The sequence below is a fragment of the Siphateles boraxobius genome, unplaced genomic scaffold, assembly GCF_051911475.1.
Source record: "Siphateles boraxobius isolate OS27281-9 unplaced genomic scaffold, OSU_SipBor_1 48, whole genome shotgun sequence".
In the NCBI taxonomy this organism is placed as follows: Eukaryota; Metazoa; Chordata; class Actinopteri; order Cypriniformes; family Leuciscidae; genus Siphateles; species Siphateles boraxobius.
In genome coordinates this window covers 6,127,137-6,144,233 of record NW_027509119.1, presented here as the reverse complement: position 1 = coordinate 6,144,233, position 17,097 = coordinate 6,127,137, and the positions used below count along the sequence as shown (strand labels likewise).

At 46.9% G+C, this 17,097-nt stretch overlaps 1 protein-coding gene across 1 annotated transcript in view; it reads left to right on the top strand.

Annotated features, from left to right (window-relative positions):
• The window catches only part of galnt18b (UDP-N-acetyl-alpha-D-galactosamine:polypeptide N-acetylgalactosaminyltransferase 18b), a 159,337-nt gene that overhangs the window by 131,414 nt on the left and 10,826 nt on the right, over window positions 1-17,097 (top strand). The window contains exon 10 of the mRNA XM_077201769.1: window positions 11,981-12,145. Coding sequence (XP_077057884.1) covers window positions 11,981-12,145 — 165 coding nt within the window. The remainder of the gene's footprint in view (window positions 1-11,980; window positions 12,146-17,097) is intronic.

Below are 17,097 nucleotides of genomic sequence, written 5' to 3'. Positions count from 1 at the left end.
GGTTGCGGTTGACTCATTTCCGATTTTGTTGGGACATTCTTTGCTCTGCGTGCTTGGGCTTGATCACGCTAGAGCAGCGTTTGTGGATGGCTCACGTTCTCCCCGCGGGAACGTGACCATCGCATCATTATGGTCGAGACTCCGTGATCTCGTGAGAGAGAGAGTCCCCTCATCCACACCCGATCTAACACTCTCCACGTGAGGTGCTACTTCGGCTGGGGGCCAGGGTGACCTGAGGGTGTTGGTGTGGAAAAAAGGCGCCGACTATCCGTCCGTGCCCCACGCCCCCCTCTTCATTTACGCAACCCGTGAACGATCACGGGACGCCCGTGGGCCCGTCTTCGGGCCCCCCCCGGGTTTCCTTTGACGTTCCAGAATCGGATCTGTTGTCCATCGCAGCATCACAGGGCGGGCTAGAATCTTCAGGAAGTGAAGATTTGACAGTGCTGCCACTTTCGGGTGTGCATATGGCATTTGTCGAGTCAGATCCTGAGATGACGGCCATGCTTTCCCGGGCCGCCGCAAGCGGCTAACCTTCCACCCTGTCCTGTGCGCTCGCTGCTGCACGATTGGTTTTTGGGTGTGGCCGCTGACCCTGTCGGCGTCCACTCCAATACCTTTCTTCCCGGATGTGCATCAGGAGATCTCGAAATCCTTGAAGACCCTGTCTTCCAGCGATCCCTCGTTGATCTTCTCCGCCCTTCCTCCCCTCCACGGGGCCGCTGCCCATGGGTACACTGGGGTCCCCCGGTTGAACGCTCTGTTGTGATACTAAAATAACTGTGTCCTCAGAGTGCTTCTTCTCGGCGCGATCCTAAGCACCCGTCCGAAGCCTGTAGTTTTTCGTCTTCACTTGTGGCAAAATCCTATAGCGCCCTGGACATGCAGCCGCCTCACTGCATGCCATGGCCATTCTGCTGGTCTACCTGGCCCAGGTGCTCATGGACATGCAGGAGGGTAGGACTGACCCGGGGCTCTTCATCGAGCTGCGCGCCGCCACTGACCTTGCTCACCGAGCGACGAAAGTGGTCGCACGCTCCCTGGGTCAGGTGATGTCCACCATTCAAGCCTCTGGCTTAACCTGTCCGATATACAGGATGTCCGGTGGACCCGTCTGCTCGACACCCTCATATCCCAGGTTGGCCCTTCGGCGTGGGCCGAAGGGGAACTGTACAACAGTTCTCACCGCCCATGAGCAGACCGAGGCATATTCTGTCTTGACGTCCCCGCCGTCCGCTAAGATCCCTCAGTCTGCCCACCGCCGAAGGCGCCCCCCCGCGGCTCCCACCCCACCCGTTCACGTAGACGGGCTGGCTCTGGAGGCCGCAGGGGGACGCCACAGCCCTCTTCTGCCCCGCCCCTCGCTAAACGCCGGGCCAAGCGGCGCTCCTGAGACGGGCTGCTAAGGGATGATGGTCACTTCTCAGGAGATGGTAGCAGGACCACTCCTTCCCCCGGTGGAGGGCCGGGGGAAAATCCTTTGTTTTCCACTTCCTGCTACTCACCCAGCAACCTAATGTGGTTAAAGAAGAAGTGACATGTTCATCCCTGACCACACAGAGTTCTCGGACAACACGGTGCGCCGCCTCCAAGCCGTGCACCCCTCGTCCCCCTCTGTCCCAGAGCCGGATGACAGCGCGCGCCGTCCCCGGATCGTGCCGCTCTCATCCCCTTCTGTCGCCAGCCTCCTGGCAGAGCAGACCCCCGTGGAACGTTCGTCTTTCCCTGGTCTCCTCTGTCAGGTCGCGGTCAATGACTGTGCCCCGACACTGGGCCGCTTCGCGGCATGTTGTTGTAACGACAGATTCCTCCTCCATGGGCTGGGGTGCCATGTGCAATGGACGTGCTGCCGCGGGCTCCTGGATAGGACCCCAGTGCCTATGGCACATCAATTGCATCGAGTTGCTGGCTGTACGTTTTGCTCTGCGCCGCTTCCGGGCCGTGCTCAAGGGCCAACACGTACTAGTCCGATCAGTAGCTGTAGCGTACATCAACCGCCAAGGTGGTCTGCGCTCCCGCCGTATGTCGCAACTCGCCCGCCACCTCCTCTTATGGAGTCAGAAGCATCTGAGGTCGCTTCGTGCCATTTATACCCTCGTCGATACACATCTGCAGAGCTGTAGGCTGGGCGACACCGAACACATTCGCCAGATTCTACAATCTCCGAGTGGAGCCTGTGTCCCCTCATGTACTCGCTTAAACCAGCTAGTACTGGACCCGCTCAGGTGTCTTCGCTTGCTCGCCATTCCACTCCACGGACTGAATACGTGCGATATTCTCCTCAGGTGAGCTTCCCCGAAAGCCCTGAGTTCCTCCAGCACTCCTGACGTCGGCGCCAGTGTCTATTGCCTGCGCATCGGCTAGGTGCCTCCCGTGTGCATGGTCCCTCCCCTGAGCGACCCCGACATGTGTATTTCCACTGTAAGCCTCTCTGAGCATGTGTCTTTCCCTTGGCAAGCCACCTTGCCACCCCTGGGGTTGAAATATTCCACCTGCGGCTGGACACCCCAGTGTTCTCCATATGCATCCTTCGGGTCATATGTGTATTCTCTAAGTCCCCCCCTCTGGGTTGGCAATAATTGCATTTTCCCCTAAACCTTGGGATATGCTCCCCAGTGTACCTTGGTATTCCTGTGCTAAATAGGAGTCCTTCGTCCATGCCAGTCTCACGACAGGGATCTCAGATTTACGCAGGGCACTGGAAGTAGCCGAGGAGGTGGCGAGATTAGACTGGTAACCCCATTCGTCGTCATCCGACGCAACTCGGAGTGACAACGAAAGGGAACGTCTCGGTAACGTATGTAATCCTTGTTCCCTGAGTAGGGAACGGAGACGTTACGTCTTCCTGCCACTTTCCGCTGTACCGCGGGGATGAAGCTCAGTCCTGGCTCCTCAGCGAAGAAACATATCTGCATGTTGCCGGCGTCCTCCTTTTATACCCACGAGGTAGGGCGGAGATACGCTATGCAAATTCCGCAGACCCATGGCATTTCTTTGCCATTGGCTCGTTTTGTAATACTCGAAGTTGATAGGCTTTCTAAGCAAAACCCCATTCGTCGTCATCCGAAGTAATGTCTCCATTCCCTACTCAGGGAACGAGGGTTACATACATAACCGAGACGTTGTCACTAGTGCAGTAGTTTTGGGTGCAGGCATTTGCTTGACAATTAACTGAAATAATATTTTATATTGTGAATATGGCTTCTGCGATTAATTGAATATGAAATGTGTACATAAATGCATTTAGTTCTACTCCCATTGACTCAAATGTTCTTTTTTTTCAGAGATTGAGCGGCGTAACCAATAAGCCAATAAGTAACTAATATACTACACTCTTAAGGGCAATGAATGAATGAATAAAAGTTCTTTAATGGAATTGAATGGTTCCATTAAGATACTTTCCATTAACTTTCTATTCAAGAAAATATTTTGAATGTTAATTCTGTTTATCAAAATTTAAAATTACAGTTGACAAAGGAAAAATGTTACTAATTATGATATTTGCCATAATTATGTAGGCCTCATATCTACTTGGTGGATTGAGAATGACTCATCACACGAGATGGTGATTCTCTTTGAGATGCTATTCTATTAGTAAGTCCAACCAGCATGATAAATGCTACGAAATTGCAATAACTTGCTGTCCTTGTTTTTCCCAGAATGTTGTAGATCAGGGCAGGGATTTTACATAAATGGCTGTGCTCTTTATTAATCTTCATGATACAGTGTAATGTGTTGTTTGACTTTCAGATTTACCCGTCTATACAGGCCTTTTTCTTCATTGATCATTAAACAAAAAGGAAACAATTGCCAATTTTTCTTGCCAATGCTTCCTTTTCAAATCTAACGTGATTTCCTATTATTGCTGAAAACTTTTACATTTAAAGGAAGTTCACCAGAAAATAAATTATCCCATAATTTACTCACCCTCAAGACATATCTGTATATTACTTTCTTCTTTCAGATGAACACAGAGATATATTAAATTAAATCCATGCTCTTCCCAGCTTTGTAATGACATTTGAAGAGTTTTTGAGGCTCCAAAAAGCACATAAAAGTAATCCATACGACTCCAATGGGTTAATAAATGCCTTCTGAAGTTAAGCGATGGAGTTTCTTAAAGAAAAATATCAATATTTAAAACTTTATAAACTATAATCACTGCTTTCCGGTAATGGTTGGACGCGCGTTCACGAGAGAGTCAAGTGACCTCTGACCTGACGCATTACGTATTGACGAACATAGAAGTGCAGAGGATCGAGCAAAACCAAACACTAATTAAAAGTCTAAAATGAGAAGTTTTAAAGAAAAACACACGAAAACGACTAAAACAATTATTAAATGCACTGTATTATGCTGCCAGGCCAGTAGTTGGTGATGTTACTTTATAAAGATATAGATTGAACACATAATACTCATTCGGATAACGTCTGCGTTTTTGTCGTTTACATGGAGACGATAACTATATTGTTTTCAAAAACTTCCGGTTTGCAGCCTGTTTTCAAAAGTTTGCATTTTCAGGCCCCCGAAACACTGTTGTCGTGTAAATGAACGGCAAAAACGCATAAAAAGATTTCTACTTTTTTGTTTAAACGGCCCCAAGTTAACAAAATACTACTGTTAATGTTTAGTTCATGTTAGCTTAGGTCCATTAAATAGTATTAACTGATACAATTAAATTAACGAAGATTAATAAATGCTTTAGAAGTATTTTGCATTGTTAGTTCGATCTCGGGTAAATAATGTTACCAAGTGGAACTTTTTATTGTCAAGGTTCTAAATAACCCATGAATATATGGGGTTTTTAATATTGTGATGCAGTATAATTGCTGCAGTCAAAAGTTGAGAACCACTGATATACTGTATCTTCTATTACTTGCGTTTTAGGAAATGGTCTCTTGCAAGGAGATAATGTTTAAGGGTGAAAAATAATTCCAGAAATATTTACCAGGAAAGTAAAAAGATTCATTTTGATTTCATGTTGACTTTGACATGTTCATGTTGACTTTGACATGTTTGACGTTGACATGTTCATGTCATGTTGACATGTTTCATGTTGACTTTGACGTTGACATGTTGACCCCCCTACCCCCCCCCCCTTTATAACCTGGTGTGTTTTAAACCATTGAATCAGCAGCATACCATTAACCTATTTTCTTTATATCCAACAATTCTTACCATTTTATGTGTAGAATAATGCTTAGTACCCACCTGGGACTACAGTTTAAAAGCCTGAAGTACTGTTCTCAAACCAACTATCATCAAAAGAAAGAGTTTTACATCAGAAAACATTGGCAATATTATCCTTTGAAATGAAAGCTGGCCAGAGGACTCTCGAAGTGAAAATCCTTCAGGAGAAAAATGTATCTGCCTCACAATCCGCTGCTCACAGTTCTCAGCAAACTCAAGGAGCAACAAATGAAGCGCTCCACACTTTTCAACTCTGTTTTTGCTTCAGAGCTTCCATTAGAGTGACACATTTGAAGGATTCATTCATGGGTGAACACTTTTTTTTATTTTTATTTTTTGTATGCTTGAGGCAGCAAGCAATGTTAAGTTTGTGACTTAAACAGTGATTTGCCTCAGCCAAACTAGCCCTGAAGAGACTAGCCTGACACGTCTGCCAGATGTTCCTCAGACCCTTGGCCTCTCTCCTTCTGCTCACCTTCTCTCTACACGCGTTCAGTCACACACAGAAACGTGCAGTAAACACGCAAAGTCTTATCAGACATGTCATTGAAGGGCCATCTGGAGTGACTGCCGGTGATTCTTCAGACAGATGCCACTGGTGTTTCTGGCTCACACATCGACACCCGTCCCATCAAAGGAAATTACAATAACAACACAATTAGCAGTGCTTCCTTTTGAATCATGGACAGATTTGGCACGGCCTCTGTGACACAATAGTCATTTCCTGTTAAATTAAAACCGGCAACCATCCGATTAGTTCATTCATTTGTCAGTTTATTTATTAGCTTCTACTGCTCTTGAAGAATTTCAATTTGAGGAAAGGCTAAAGTTTATATTTAACACTCCTTGATCATTTCAGTTTGTGCTCCACATTTCAGCCTGGATTATTCACGACCCTGTCCAGATAATGCAGGTCTTTTGAAGAGACTGATAGTGAAGGATAGAACCCGATCTCACAGTACGAATTACATTACATTTACATTTATTCATTTAGCTGACGCTTTTATCCAAAGCGACTTACTATTGCTATGTATGTCAGAGGTCGCACGCCTCTGGAGCAATTAGGGGTTAAGTGTCTTGCTCAGGGACACATTGGTGTCTCACAGTGGATTCGAACCCAGGTCTCTCACACCAAAGGCATGTGTCTTATCCACTGCGCCATCACCACCCCCAATACAAAATTACTACAATAGTTATGTTTTCCTATGTGAATCATAAGAAAACATGATTTTTAGACAAAGAAAGCATGAAGATCAAATCAGCAGTAACATAGTGTCGGCCCAGATCCGGGCCACATCTGGTACATGTGGATTCCGACACTATGTTGCTGTCTGGGTTGTAGATTGTACAAAAACATATGCATGATATATGCCACCAAATCACAAAGACGGGAAACAAGTTACGTATTGCCTTTTTTCTCCATTGCAGATGCAGTTTTATTAAACAGCCCAGTGTCATGAAAAAAAAGTGCATGTGGGTACATTTTTGCAAAATTATATCTCATTCCTTGTTGCACGTTTTACAGCACTTTCAAGGTGAAACATCCAGTGACCGTTACTTCAGTTCCCTTCCAAGGGAACTCGAGCTGCGTCGAGACAAGGTAGGAATCCCCTGTGTGATTCCGTCGTGAAGCAAGTGTATAATCTGTCCAATGGAGAGACGAGACATCATAGGCGGGTAACGTCATCGACCAGGAAACTATAAAGCACACCAAAAAACAGACCGCGACATCTTCTACGCCTTCAGCAAGCGATCTGTGTATTCTGTCCTTGTCATATTTATTGTTGTCTGTCAAGTTGCAATATATATATATATATATATATGGCAAAAGAGAGCAATCAGCTTTGTGTTGTTCCCTGCCCACGTTATATCACAGGTGGGGACACACACATCAGCTTTTTGTTGCTGGGAGTGGAGCATGCCAACAGTCAGTTCTCGAGGGGGCTGACTGTGGGCATTGCGAGAAGCTGTCCGTGAGGACGCTCCGCTCCCGCCAGGCGTTCTTCGAGGAGGACGGTGCTCCTCACAGCACAGAGTGCAAACAGAGCGTCGCCATTTGGGCTCCTCCACAATCAAGGGGGACCTGGGTGGCGGTCGCAGTCTAGCCAGTTAGAGATATGCAAGATCTGAGGACTGTTTTATCTCTAAATAGCTTGGACAAAGAAGAAGCCCTCACGCCGAGGCTATCAGGCTTCTAAGGGTGGTCCCCTCCGGGGTAGGGACGGTTTTGAGAAATCGCTTCTACTCGGCGCCCTCTGGGGTGCGACTCTCTGAGTACGGTCGCAGCGCTGCCAGTTCGGTTTTCCTGCCAGTTCGCCGTTCAGGGCACCGTAGTGACTGTTCAACCAAATCCAGAGGCCAGTCTTGAGAGACTGGTTCCCCTAGTAGAATTTCTGGCAGCGTGGAAACTACTCCCACATATTTCTCAGTGGGTCCTGCACACTATAGAAAAGGGTTTCAGAATTCAGTTCGGTTCTCCTCCGCCCACATTTCTAGGGGTCCTCCCCACTGTGGTGGACCCCGAGCAGGCTTTGGTTATGGAGCAGGAAGTATGGACACTTCTGCAAAAGGAGCTGTAGAAGGGGTTCCTCCTCCCAGGAGACAGTCAGGGTTTTACAGCCATTACTTCATTGGTTCCGAAATAGGATGAGGGGTTGTGTCCTACTCTAGACCTGTGTCAATTAAACAGTGGTTTTCAGAATCTCAAGTTCAAAGTATGCTCATGCTAAATATGATTGTCACAGATTTAGTCCGAGGACTGGTTTGTCACAATAGACTTAAAGGACGCTTACTTATCTATCCATCCTCATCACAGGAGGTTCCTGAGGTTTGCTTTCGGGGGCGAAGCATACCAGTTTTGGGTTCTTCCATTCGACCTAGGTTATCACCCCGCACCTTTACAATATGCGTGGATGCAGCTCTGGCTCCTCTGAGACTCCAGGGCATTCACGTATTATATTATATTGACGATTGGTTGATCCTAGCTCAATCTGAGCATATGGCAGTTCGTCATTGAGATGTCGTTCTGTCTCATTTAAAGATGTTGGGGTTGCCCCTCAACACCAAGAAGAGTGTGCTCCTCCCGGCTCAGAGGACCACTTTTCTAGCTGTAATATGAGATTCGACAACGATGCGGTTACGATTGTCTCCAGCACATATTTCTGCGATTCTCACAGCCCTAAATGAGGTTTATGTAGGCCAGTCACTTACTGTGAAACAGTTTCAGACTGGTGGGTCTCATGGCAGCTGCGTCCAACGTAATTACTTTTGGCCTTCTGTACATTAGGCCCCTGCAGTGGTGGCTTAGGACCAAGCGGTTTTCTCTGAGGGGAAATCCGTTTTCGCATGATCAAGGTCACGCGGCTATGCCTACATGCCTTGGTCATGTGGAAGAACCTTGGTTCCTTGCCCAGGCCCAGTGTTGGGGGCTTCTTGTCGACGCATAATGCTATCGACGGATGCTTTCCTCACAAGTCGGGGGTGATCATGAGTGGTCGCTCGGCGAAGGGTCCGGACAACACACAGATGGTCTCGTATATCAGAGCAGATATCCTGTTGAGGCAGGAGCTGAGGCCCAGGGAATAGAGACTTCAGCCCGAGGTGGTGGAGCTGCTTAGGGAGAACTTGGGTCAAACTCAAGTCGACCTTTCGCATCGTTTGTGGTTCTCCCTCACGCATCCAGCTCCGCTTGTGTTGTATTAGGTGTGGTTGACGCTACACCTGTACGCATTTCCCGATATCTTTGCTCCTGGGAGCTCTGGAGTTATGGATACTGTGGGCTCGGCCTCTGAGGGGGCCCAGCTCATAGATTCAGGTCTCTCGACCGAGTTCGTGGAGACCATACTCCAGACTAGAGCTCCCTCCACGAGAAGACTAAATATGCATTGATATGAAAACTGTTCTTTGCCTGATGCAGAGAATGCCTTCTGAATCTTGTTTCTGGTCTGTTGGTACAGTACTTGATTTATGTAATGATGTTTCTTTGCTGGGTTATCTCTGAGGAGAGATCCTTAATTTCGTCTTCTCCGTGGTACATGAGGCTGAGGCCTGCACGTACTTGGATTTGCACCTTGTATGGTGATAGTATTTCTTCACCCCAGGTCGGGTTGTATTTCTAGGTCCCTACTAAATGTGTGGGTCATCTGTGCTGCAGGCCTTCTGTCCTTCACCTTTAATACCCCAGATCAGGAAAAACTTAATCTGTTATGCCCTTTCCGGGCTTTGGATGCGTATGTCCACAGAGTTGCTCAGTGGCGTATATCAGAACAATTATTTGTCTGCTTCGGGTCACCTAAGATAAGTTTGCCCTGCATCTTAACAGACGATGAGCAAGTGGGTAGTTGAGGCTATCTCACTTGCTTATGGAGCGGCCGGACAGCCTTCAACTTTGGCTCTCCAGGCTCATTCTACGAGGGGTATGGATGCCTCTATGGCATTAATCTCGGGAGTTTCCCTTCATGCCATTTGTGATGCGGCAGGCTGGTCCTCGCCGCTTACATTTGTTAGATTTTATGACTTGGATCTTGGCTCCACTCCAGGGTCTAGGGTGCTTGCTTCTTAGTGTATGCTTTGACTTCACACAGAACGGGCATTTGTCATTATGGCGTAGTGGTTATGGGGTTCCCACCGCGTCTCGACGCAGCTTGAGTTCCCTTGAAAGGGAATGTCTCAGGTTACGTATGTAACCCTGGTTCCCTGAGAGGGAACGAGACGGGGACGGGGGTGGGGGTGGTGATGGCGCAGTGGATAAGACACATGCCTTTGGTGTGAGAGACCCGGGTTCGAATCCACTCTGAGACACCAATGTGTCCCTGAGCAAGACACTTAACCCCTAGTTGCTCCAGAGGCGTGCGACCTCTGAAATATAGCAATTGTAAGTCGCTTTGGATAAAAGCGTCAGCTAAATGAATAAATGTAAATGAGACGCTGCGTCGCCCTGCCATACTTCCTGCATGCCCTGATCGACTTGCTTCAGGCTTATGAGGAAGCTGTCGTGGTCTGTTTTCAGGTGTGCTTTATAGTTTCCTGGTCGATGACTTCACCCGCCTATGACGTCTCGTCTCTCCATTGGACTGATTATACACTTGCTTCACAACGCAATCACGCAGGGCATTCCCACTGCGTCTCGATCCAGCGTCTCGTTCCCTCTCAGGGAACCAGGGTTACATACGTAACCTGAGAAGTTTTCTCCAAAACAGTTAAACATGACTGTGGCAACACTTTATTACATTTGTTGTTGTACGTAACAGCAGTTCATAAGTTAAATTGTTCTAAAAGGTTAATGTTCTATTGCATTTGAAAAAAAAATCATAAGCTGTGTGAAAAGGAATAAAAGTTGTTGCATCTAGTGTTCATTTCATCTGGAAACTGCAGTGAATTGTATGTATAAGGTTTCTAGTTATCCTGGGTTGCAGAAAATACTCTGTTCAATTCAAATTTCCAGACAGATGGGGGAAGATGGTCATGCAAATTATGTTGTGTTTTTTTTGGGGGGGGGGTGGGGGTTTGCCACATAGAACTGGATTAATGTTATAAGTGGACCATGGGGGGAAAAGTACATGGAAAATGCATGACCCCTTCAATACCACACTAATAAAGGTGTGTTTTTCTCTGCAAAGTTTTAGGCATTTAGAAGAGGTTAAATGTGACCATCTGTTCTAAAGTGTTAATGCAGCGAGGTTCTGTTCGAGTGCGTCTAATGCGTAATGCTAGCTCTCACTTGTATACCATGAATAATGCATTTAGTCAACAAGCAGAAGTATACGAGTATTGCAAATCAAAAAAACTAAAAAACCACGAAGGCACCCTGGCACTCAAACAGTGGAAGAAGTTTGTTAGCATATCCCTAAACCTTATTCAATGATTAATGAACAGTATTTAGAGCTTTCAGATGTGAAACATATCAAACCGTTAACACAGAAATAAATTCTTTCTAAACTGTGTTATTTGAGAAAAACAAAATGCGGAAAATGCAGCATGTTGTTAAAAAAGTGTCCTATAATAGAGCACATAAAGAATGACTCATAAATGAAAGGTGTATTTTTAACAATAATGTATTATTATTAACAGTGCCAAGTTTTACATATATGAGTTGCACGACTGAATCATTCTTTATGCGCTCTATTATTTGTCACATTTCCCTTAATTTTATTTGCAACTCATATATGTAAACTATAATTTTTATAATAATAATAACTATTTTCTGAATAAATGTAGGTGGTGCTTGCTGTGGCAAAACCGAGCACTATGTGGTTGTAAGGCAGTTGCTAGGGTGTTTCTAGGTGGTTGTTAGGGAGTTCTAGGTGTTTGCTAAGGCATGTTTGCTAAGTACATTTTACAAGAAAGTATTATTTTAGTCTTTCTACTCCAAAATTTTGAATTTAATCCAATGTGTTACTTGCAGTTTCTTTTCTAATTACTTGTGAAATTTGCTAGCAATTTTCTGAGTGTTTTTTTTCTTTGCAAGTTAAATTCCCTTAATTTAATTTGCAAAGTGCACAGCACCAGAATGCTTCATGAATAAGTTTAAAGGCATTAAAATGTGCCCTCTGTCTTGGATTGATTTGGGATCACACCTTTTAGCTTGTGTATTTTCATGGTCTGCTGCATGGAGATCATGTCTCGGGACATGAGATATAGATGTTGTTCTTACTGAAAGGTTCAAGTGCCTGTCCTTGTAATCTTCCGCAGTAGCTTATAAATGTAAAGTGACTATTTGCTGCAAGATGTGCTCTTTCACAAGCTTACTCTGTAGCCTGGTTTTATTCACGACTGTGCTCTGTCATTGCAGAATGTATACTACACCAGCACTCAGCAGTTATTCGTGGGCATCTTGAGCCCCACCATTGACGATGATGACAACAAGTGCCTGGTGGATGTGAACAGCCGGCCACGGCTCATCGAGTGCAGCTACGCTGCGGCTAAACGCATGAAGCTACACTGGCATTTTACTCAGGTAATACAGTCTGCGTTCTCACAACAGCTTCACACTCCTGGGGTGTACACTTAAAAAAACTGTATTAAAATTCTGTCAGTATTTACCCACCCTCATGTTGTTCCAACCCCGTAAGACCTTTCGATCATCTTCGGAACACAAATTAAGATATTTTTAATTAAATCTGAGAGCTGTCTCACTCCTCCATAGGCTTCTAAGGGATTGAAACCTTGTTCCCCGACTTTCCCCGAAAAGTTATTAAAGACATCGTTAAAATAGTCCAAGTGACTACAGTGGCTCAATCTTAAGTTTATCAAGCGACGAGAATACTTTTTGTGCGCAAAAAATAAAAAAATAATGTAGCGCTTCTATGTTGTACGTCACACGTAGGCTCACTATTGGCCGATGCTGGTCATGTGTGTGATGCGTGTGACGTACAACACAGAAACACTTACGCTATTACACTAGTGAACTGACTTGAGGCCCACAGAGAAGGAAATGAATAGTTGAAATAAAGTTGTTATTTTTGTTTGTTTTTGCGCAGAAAAAGTATTCTCGTAGCTTGATAAACTTAAGATTGAGCCACTGTAGTCACTTGGACTATTTTAAGGATGTCTTTATTAACTTTCCTGAGAACAAGTTTCAATCCCTTAGAAGCCTATGGAAGAGTGATCCAGCTCTCAGATTTAATCAAACATATCTTAATTTTTGTTCCGAAGATGAACAAAGGTCTTACGGGGTTGGAGCAAAATGAGGGAGAGTAAATACTGACAGAATTTTCATTTTTGGGTGAACTATCCCTTTAAATTTCCGTATCATCAGGAAACCGTAACCTGCTTGTAATTTACCTTGTGACGGATGAATCAGAGACAGGCCAAATAGTCAATTATATTGCTGTGTGCTATTTTGTCTGTCAAGCACACAAAAAACCCACTAATAAAGCTTATGGGTTTGGACAGTTCCCTTACGAAGGGAACTCAACGATGCGTCCATCGACGCCATGGGAACGCCCCCAGCGTGACTGCGTCTGAAGCATCTATGTCAACTAGTCCAATGGAAAGAATGAGCGTCACGGGCGGGTGACGTCATGACCAGGATATGATAAAAGCACATCCGGTGCAAACCGGCATTAGCTTCTGTTGCCTCAGCAAGCGATCTGTGTCAAACTGTCTGTTATATTTACTGTTGTCTGTCTGATATATATATATTTATGGAAACTAAACAATTGCACAACTCTGTGTTCTCCCTGCTCGCGCTATTTAACGAGTAGGGACACACACGAGCTTTGTGTGATGTGTTTGGGAGTAGAGCATGCGGTATCAGCCTCCGAGGGGGCTGATTGCCAACATTGTGAGAAGCTTTCGCTTCGCATGCTCCGCTCCCGCCTGTCACTTTTCGAGGAAAGTGGCCGGGCTCGCAATTCTCAGGGTGACAGGTCCCGCGTCTGCCGAGGCAGCGCGGAGAATGCATTCCTGTGGATCGCGAATAGGATCTCTTTACGGGGTTGGAGACGGGTCCGCGGATCTTATCTCCTCCCTTTCCACGAGGGATCCAGTGCTCTCTCGCCGGTCTCGGAAGCCCGCGTTGCGGTCTCTTCCGCCCGGGGAGAGAGAGAAATCAATGCTTCAGTGCTCTACCTCCGAGGAGGTAGATGTGCTGGGCATTGAAAGTGACACAATCATGGGGGAAGTGAATTTGCCATCTCTTTCCCCAGCGTATGAGAAATATATATAGCCTATATATATATATATATATGATAGTTTATATATTATATATAAAATAAAGTGAATATATATAAAAAATATATATAAAAAATAATAAGCTGGTGGAAGTGTTTACTAAGGCTGTAGATAAATTAAATATTTATGGCCAGCAGAAATAAGGGGGCACTCGTCCTAAAAATAAAATAAATTAAACGAGTTTCCTTCCCTCTATTTTTCCACCTCCATCACGGGGCCTTCCATTTTTCCCGATCTGCACAGCGAGCTGTCTAGATCATGGAAAAAGCCTTACTCCTCTTGTCTTTTAGCCCCCACATTCATGTATATTCAGATATTTGGGGGTTAAGAGGGTATGGCTATACCCCGGGTAGAACAGACGCTTGCGAGCTATCTGTCTCCCGGTTCAGTATCGTACCTGAAGGCGTCGGCTTCTCTCACTAAACCATTAAAGAAAACTATTTTTTAATCTAGTGGGAAAAGCATATATGGCAGTGGGTCTAGCATGGGCCTGCTTGCACACCATAGCAGTGCTACAAGCATATCAGGCTGACCTGCTGCGGTATTTGGACAGAAGTGAGGGAGTTTGGCCCGATGGGGTTTGAGAACTCCGTCGGGCCACAGATTTATCTCTCAGGGATGGCAGCCCTTGTGGTCACTGAGAGACACCTCTGGCTCAATTTGATGGGAATCATAGAGAAAGATACAAGATAATCTCTCCCTCGCTATGTCCAACCCCCTGGGGCTGCTGGGCGTGAGCAGCTCCAGCCGTCTAGTTTCTCATACACAACACAGCAGCCAAAGCCTTCAAAGCAGAAGCCGGATCCGAGGACCGTTCTTCACGCTGAGAAGGCTGCGGCTCAAAAGAAAAAAAAAGGTCCTGATGTTCACGCATCAGGCCTGTGAGGACAGCCCCGATCGAAGTGGAGCGGTGTACACCTCATTTTACGGTGCCCGTTCCATTTCGGGGTCCTCACGAGACCGTTCTGCCAACCCTGCCACCCTCGGTGCTTCAGGGCGCAGCGGTCTCCAGCGAGTCGCTGATGCTATGCTGCGGCACAGCATCGGTTTCGCGCCCTCTGAGGGGGGCCTTAGAGCGGCCAGTTCAGGTAGTTCCTGCCATTATGTTTCAGGCTCCGGAATTGGCTGTCTCGATAACACCAGAGACCAGCCTCGAGAGGCTGGTTCCCTTAGTAAATTTTCTGGCAGCGTGGAAGCTTCTGCCGAATATTTCTCATTGGGTCCTGCAGATTGTAGAGAAAGGATACAGAATCCAGTTTGGTTCTCGTCCTCCTCGTTACAACGGGGTGCTGCCCACAGTGGTGCATCCCGAGCAGGCTCTGGTAATGGAGCAAGAGGTAAAGGCCCTGTTAGCAAAGGAAGCTATAGAGCAGGTGTACTCACCCGACATTGCGTCGGGTCTTTACAGTCGTTATCTCATTGTTCCAAAAAAGGATGGAGAGCTGCGTCACATACTAGATCTTCGTCTGTTGGAGTGTTTGGTGCTGGAACTCAATTCCAAAATGCTGACACTCAAACAGATCGTGACTCAAATCAGATCCGAGGACTGGTTTGTCACGATAGATCTAAAAGACGCATACTTCCATATCTCCATCCTCCCTCAGCACAGGAGGTTCCTGAGGTTTTCTTTGGGGCAAAGAACACCAGTATCAGGCACTTCCTTTCGGTCTAGCTCTATCACCCCGCACATTCACGAAGCGTGTAGACGCAGCTCTGGCCCAGCCAGGCTGCAGTGTATATGCATTCTGAATTGCATAGATGACTGGCTGATTCTAGCGGAATCAGAACAGTTAGCGGTTCGGCACCGAGGTGTCGTTCTCGCTCCTATGCAGATGTTGGGGTTGAGGCTCAATGCCAAGAAGAGTGTGCTTTCTCCAGTACAGAGAACCACTTTCCTTGGTGTGGTATGGGATTCAGTGACGATGCGGGCCACTCTGTCGCCCGTTCGTGTAGCTGCTATCCTAACAGCCACAAAAGAGCTGAGGCTAGGCCAGTCACGCACTGTAAAACAGTTAGAGAGACTGTTGGGTCTTGTGACAGCAGCGTCCAACGGGATAACTTTTGGCCTGCTGTACATGAGACCTTTACAGTGGTGGCTCAGGACCAGAGGGTTCTCCCCGAGGGGAAACCCACTTCGTATGATCAAGATCACGCGGCGGTGTCTCCGCACCTTGGTTATATGGAGGAAACACTGGTTCTTAACCCAGGGTCCGGTGTTGGGAGCTCTTTGCCATCGAGTTGTGATCTCGACAGATGCTTCCCTCACCGGCTGGGGAGCGGTATTGGAAGGCCGCTCAGCTCAGGGCTTGTGGAGGAGTCATCATCTCTCTTGGCACATGAATTGCCTAGAGATGATGGTCGTCTTCAATGCGTTGAGACATCTCCTCCCAGACCTGAGGGGCCATCATGTGTTGTTCTGGAACAGTGACTGTTAGGCCTCAGGGCAGCAGCGTCCAATGTGATACCCTTTGACCTGCTGTACGTGAGACCTTTACAGAGGTGGCTCAGGACCAGAGGGTTCTCCCTGAGGGGAAACCCACTGCTTACGATCAAGATCACGCGGCAGTATCCCCGCGCCTTGGTTATATGGAGGAAACTCTGGTTCTTGACCCACAGACAACACGTTGGTGGCCTCTTATTTTGGTCCCTCAAGAAATTACGCTGTCTGAGGGCAGTGTATATTCCAGGGGGGGCCAGAATATTGGAGCAGACACCCTGTCGAGGCAGGGGCTGAGGCCAGGGGACTCCACCCCGAGGCGGTGGAGCAAATATGGGAGTTTTACGGCCAGGCAGGAGTGGATTTGTTCTCGTCTCAGCATACGACGCACTGTCCACTCTGGTTATCCCTCACTCAACCAGTCCCCTCGGGGCTGGATGCTATGGTGCAGACGTGGCCGAGGCTACGTCTGTACGCATTTCCCTCCGTTGCTCTGCTCCCAGGAGTTCTGGAGTGAATCCGCCAGGATGGAATAAGCCTATTTAGTAGCACCACCCTGGCCGAGCTGAATTTGGTTTGCGGACCTAATTTTTCTCCTCGACGGACCTCCCTTGGAGGTCCCGATCAGGAGAGACCTTCTGTCTCAGGCAGGGGATGCAATATTGCACCCCCGGCAGGGGATTTGGGAACTGTGGGTTTGGCCTCTGAGGGGGCCCAACTCATAGAGAGTGGTCTCTCAACCGAGGTTGTTTAGACCATTCTAAGCTCCAGAGCTCCCGCTACGAGGAAACTATATT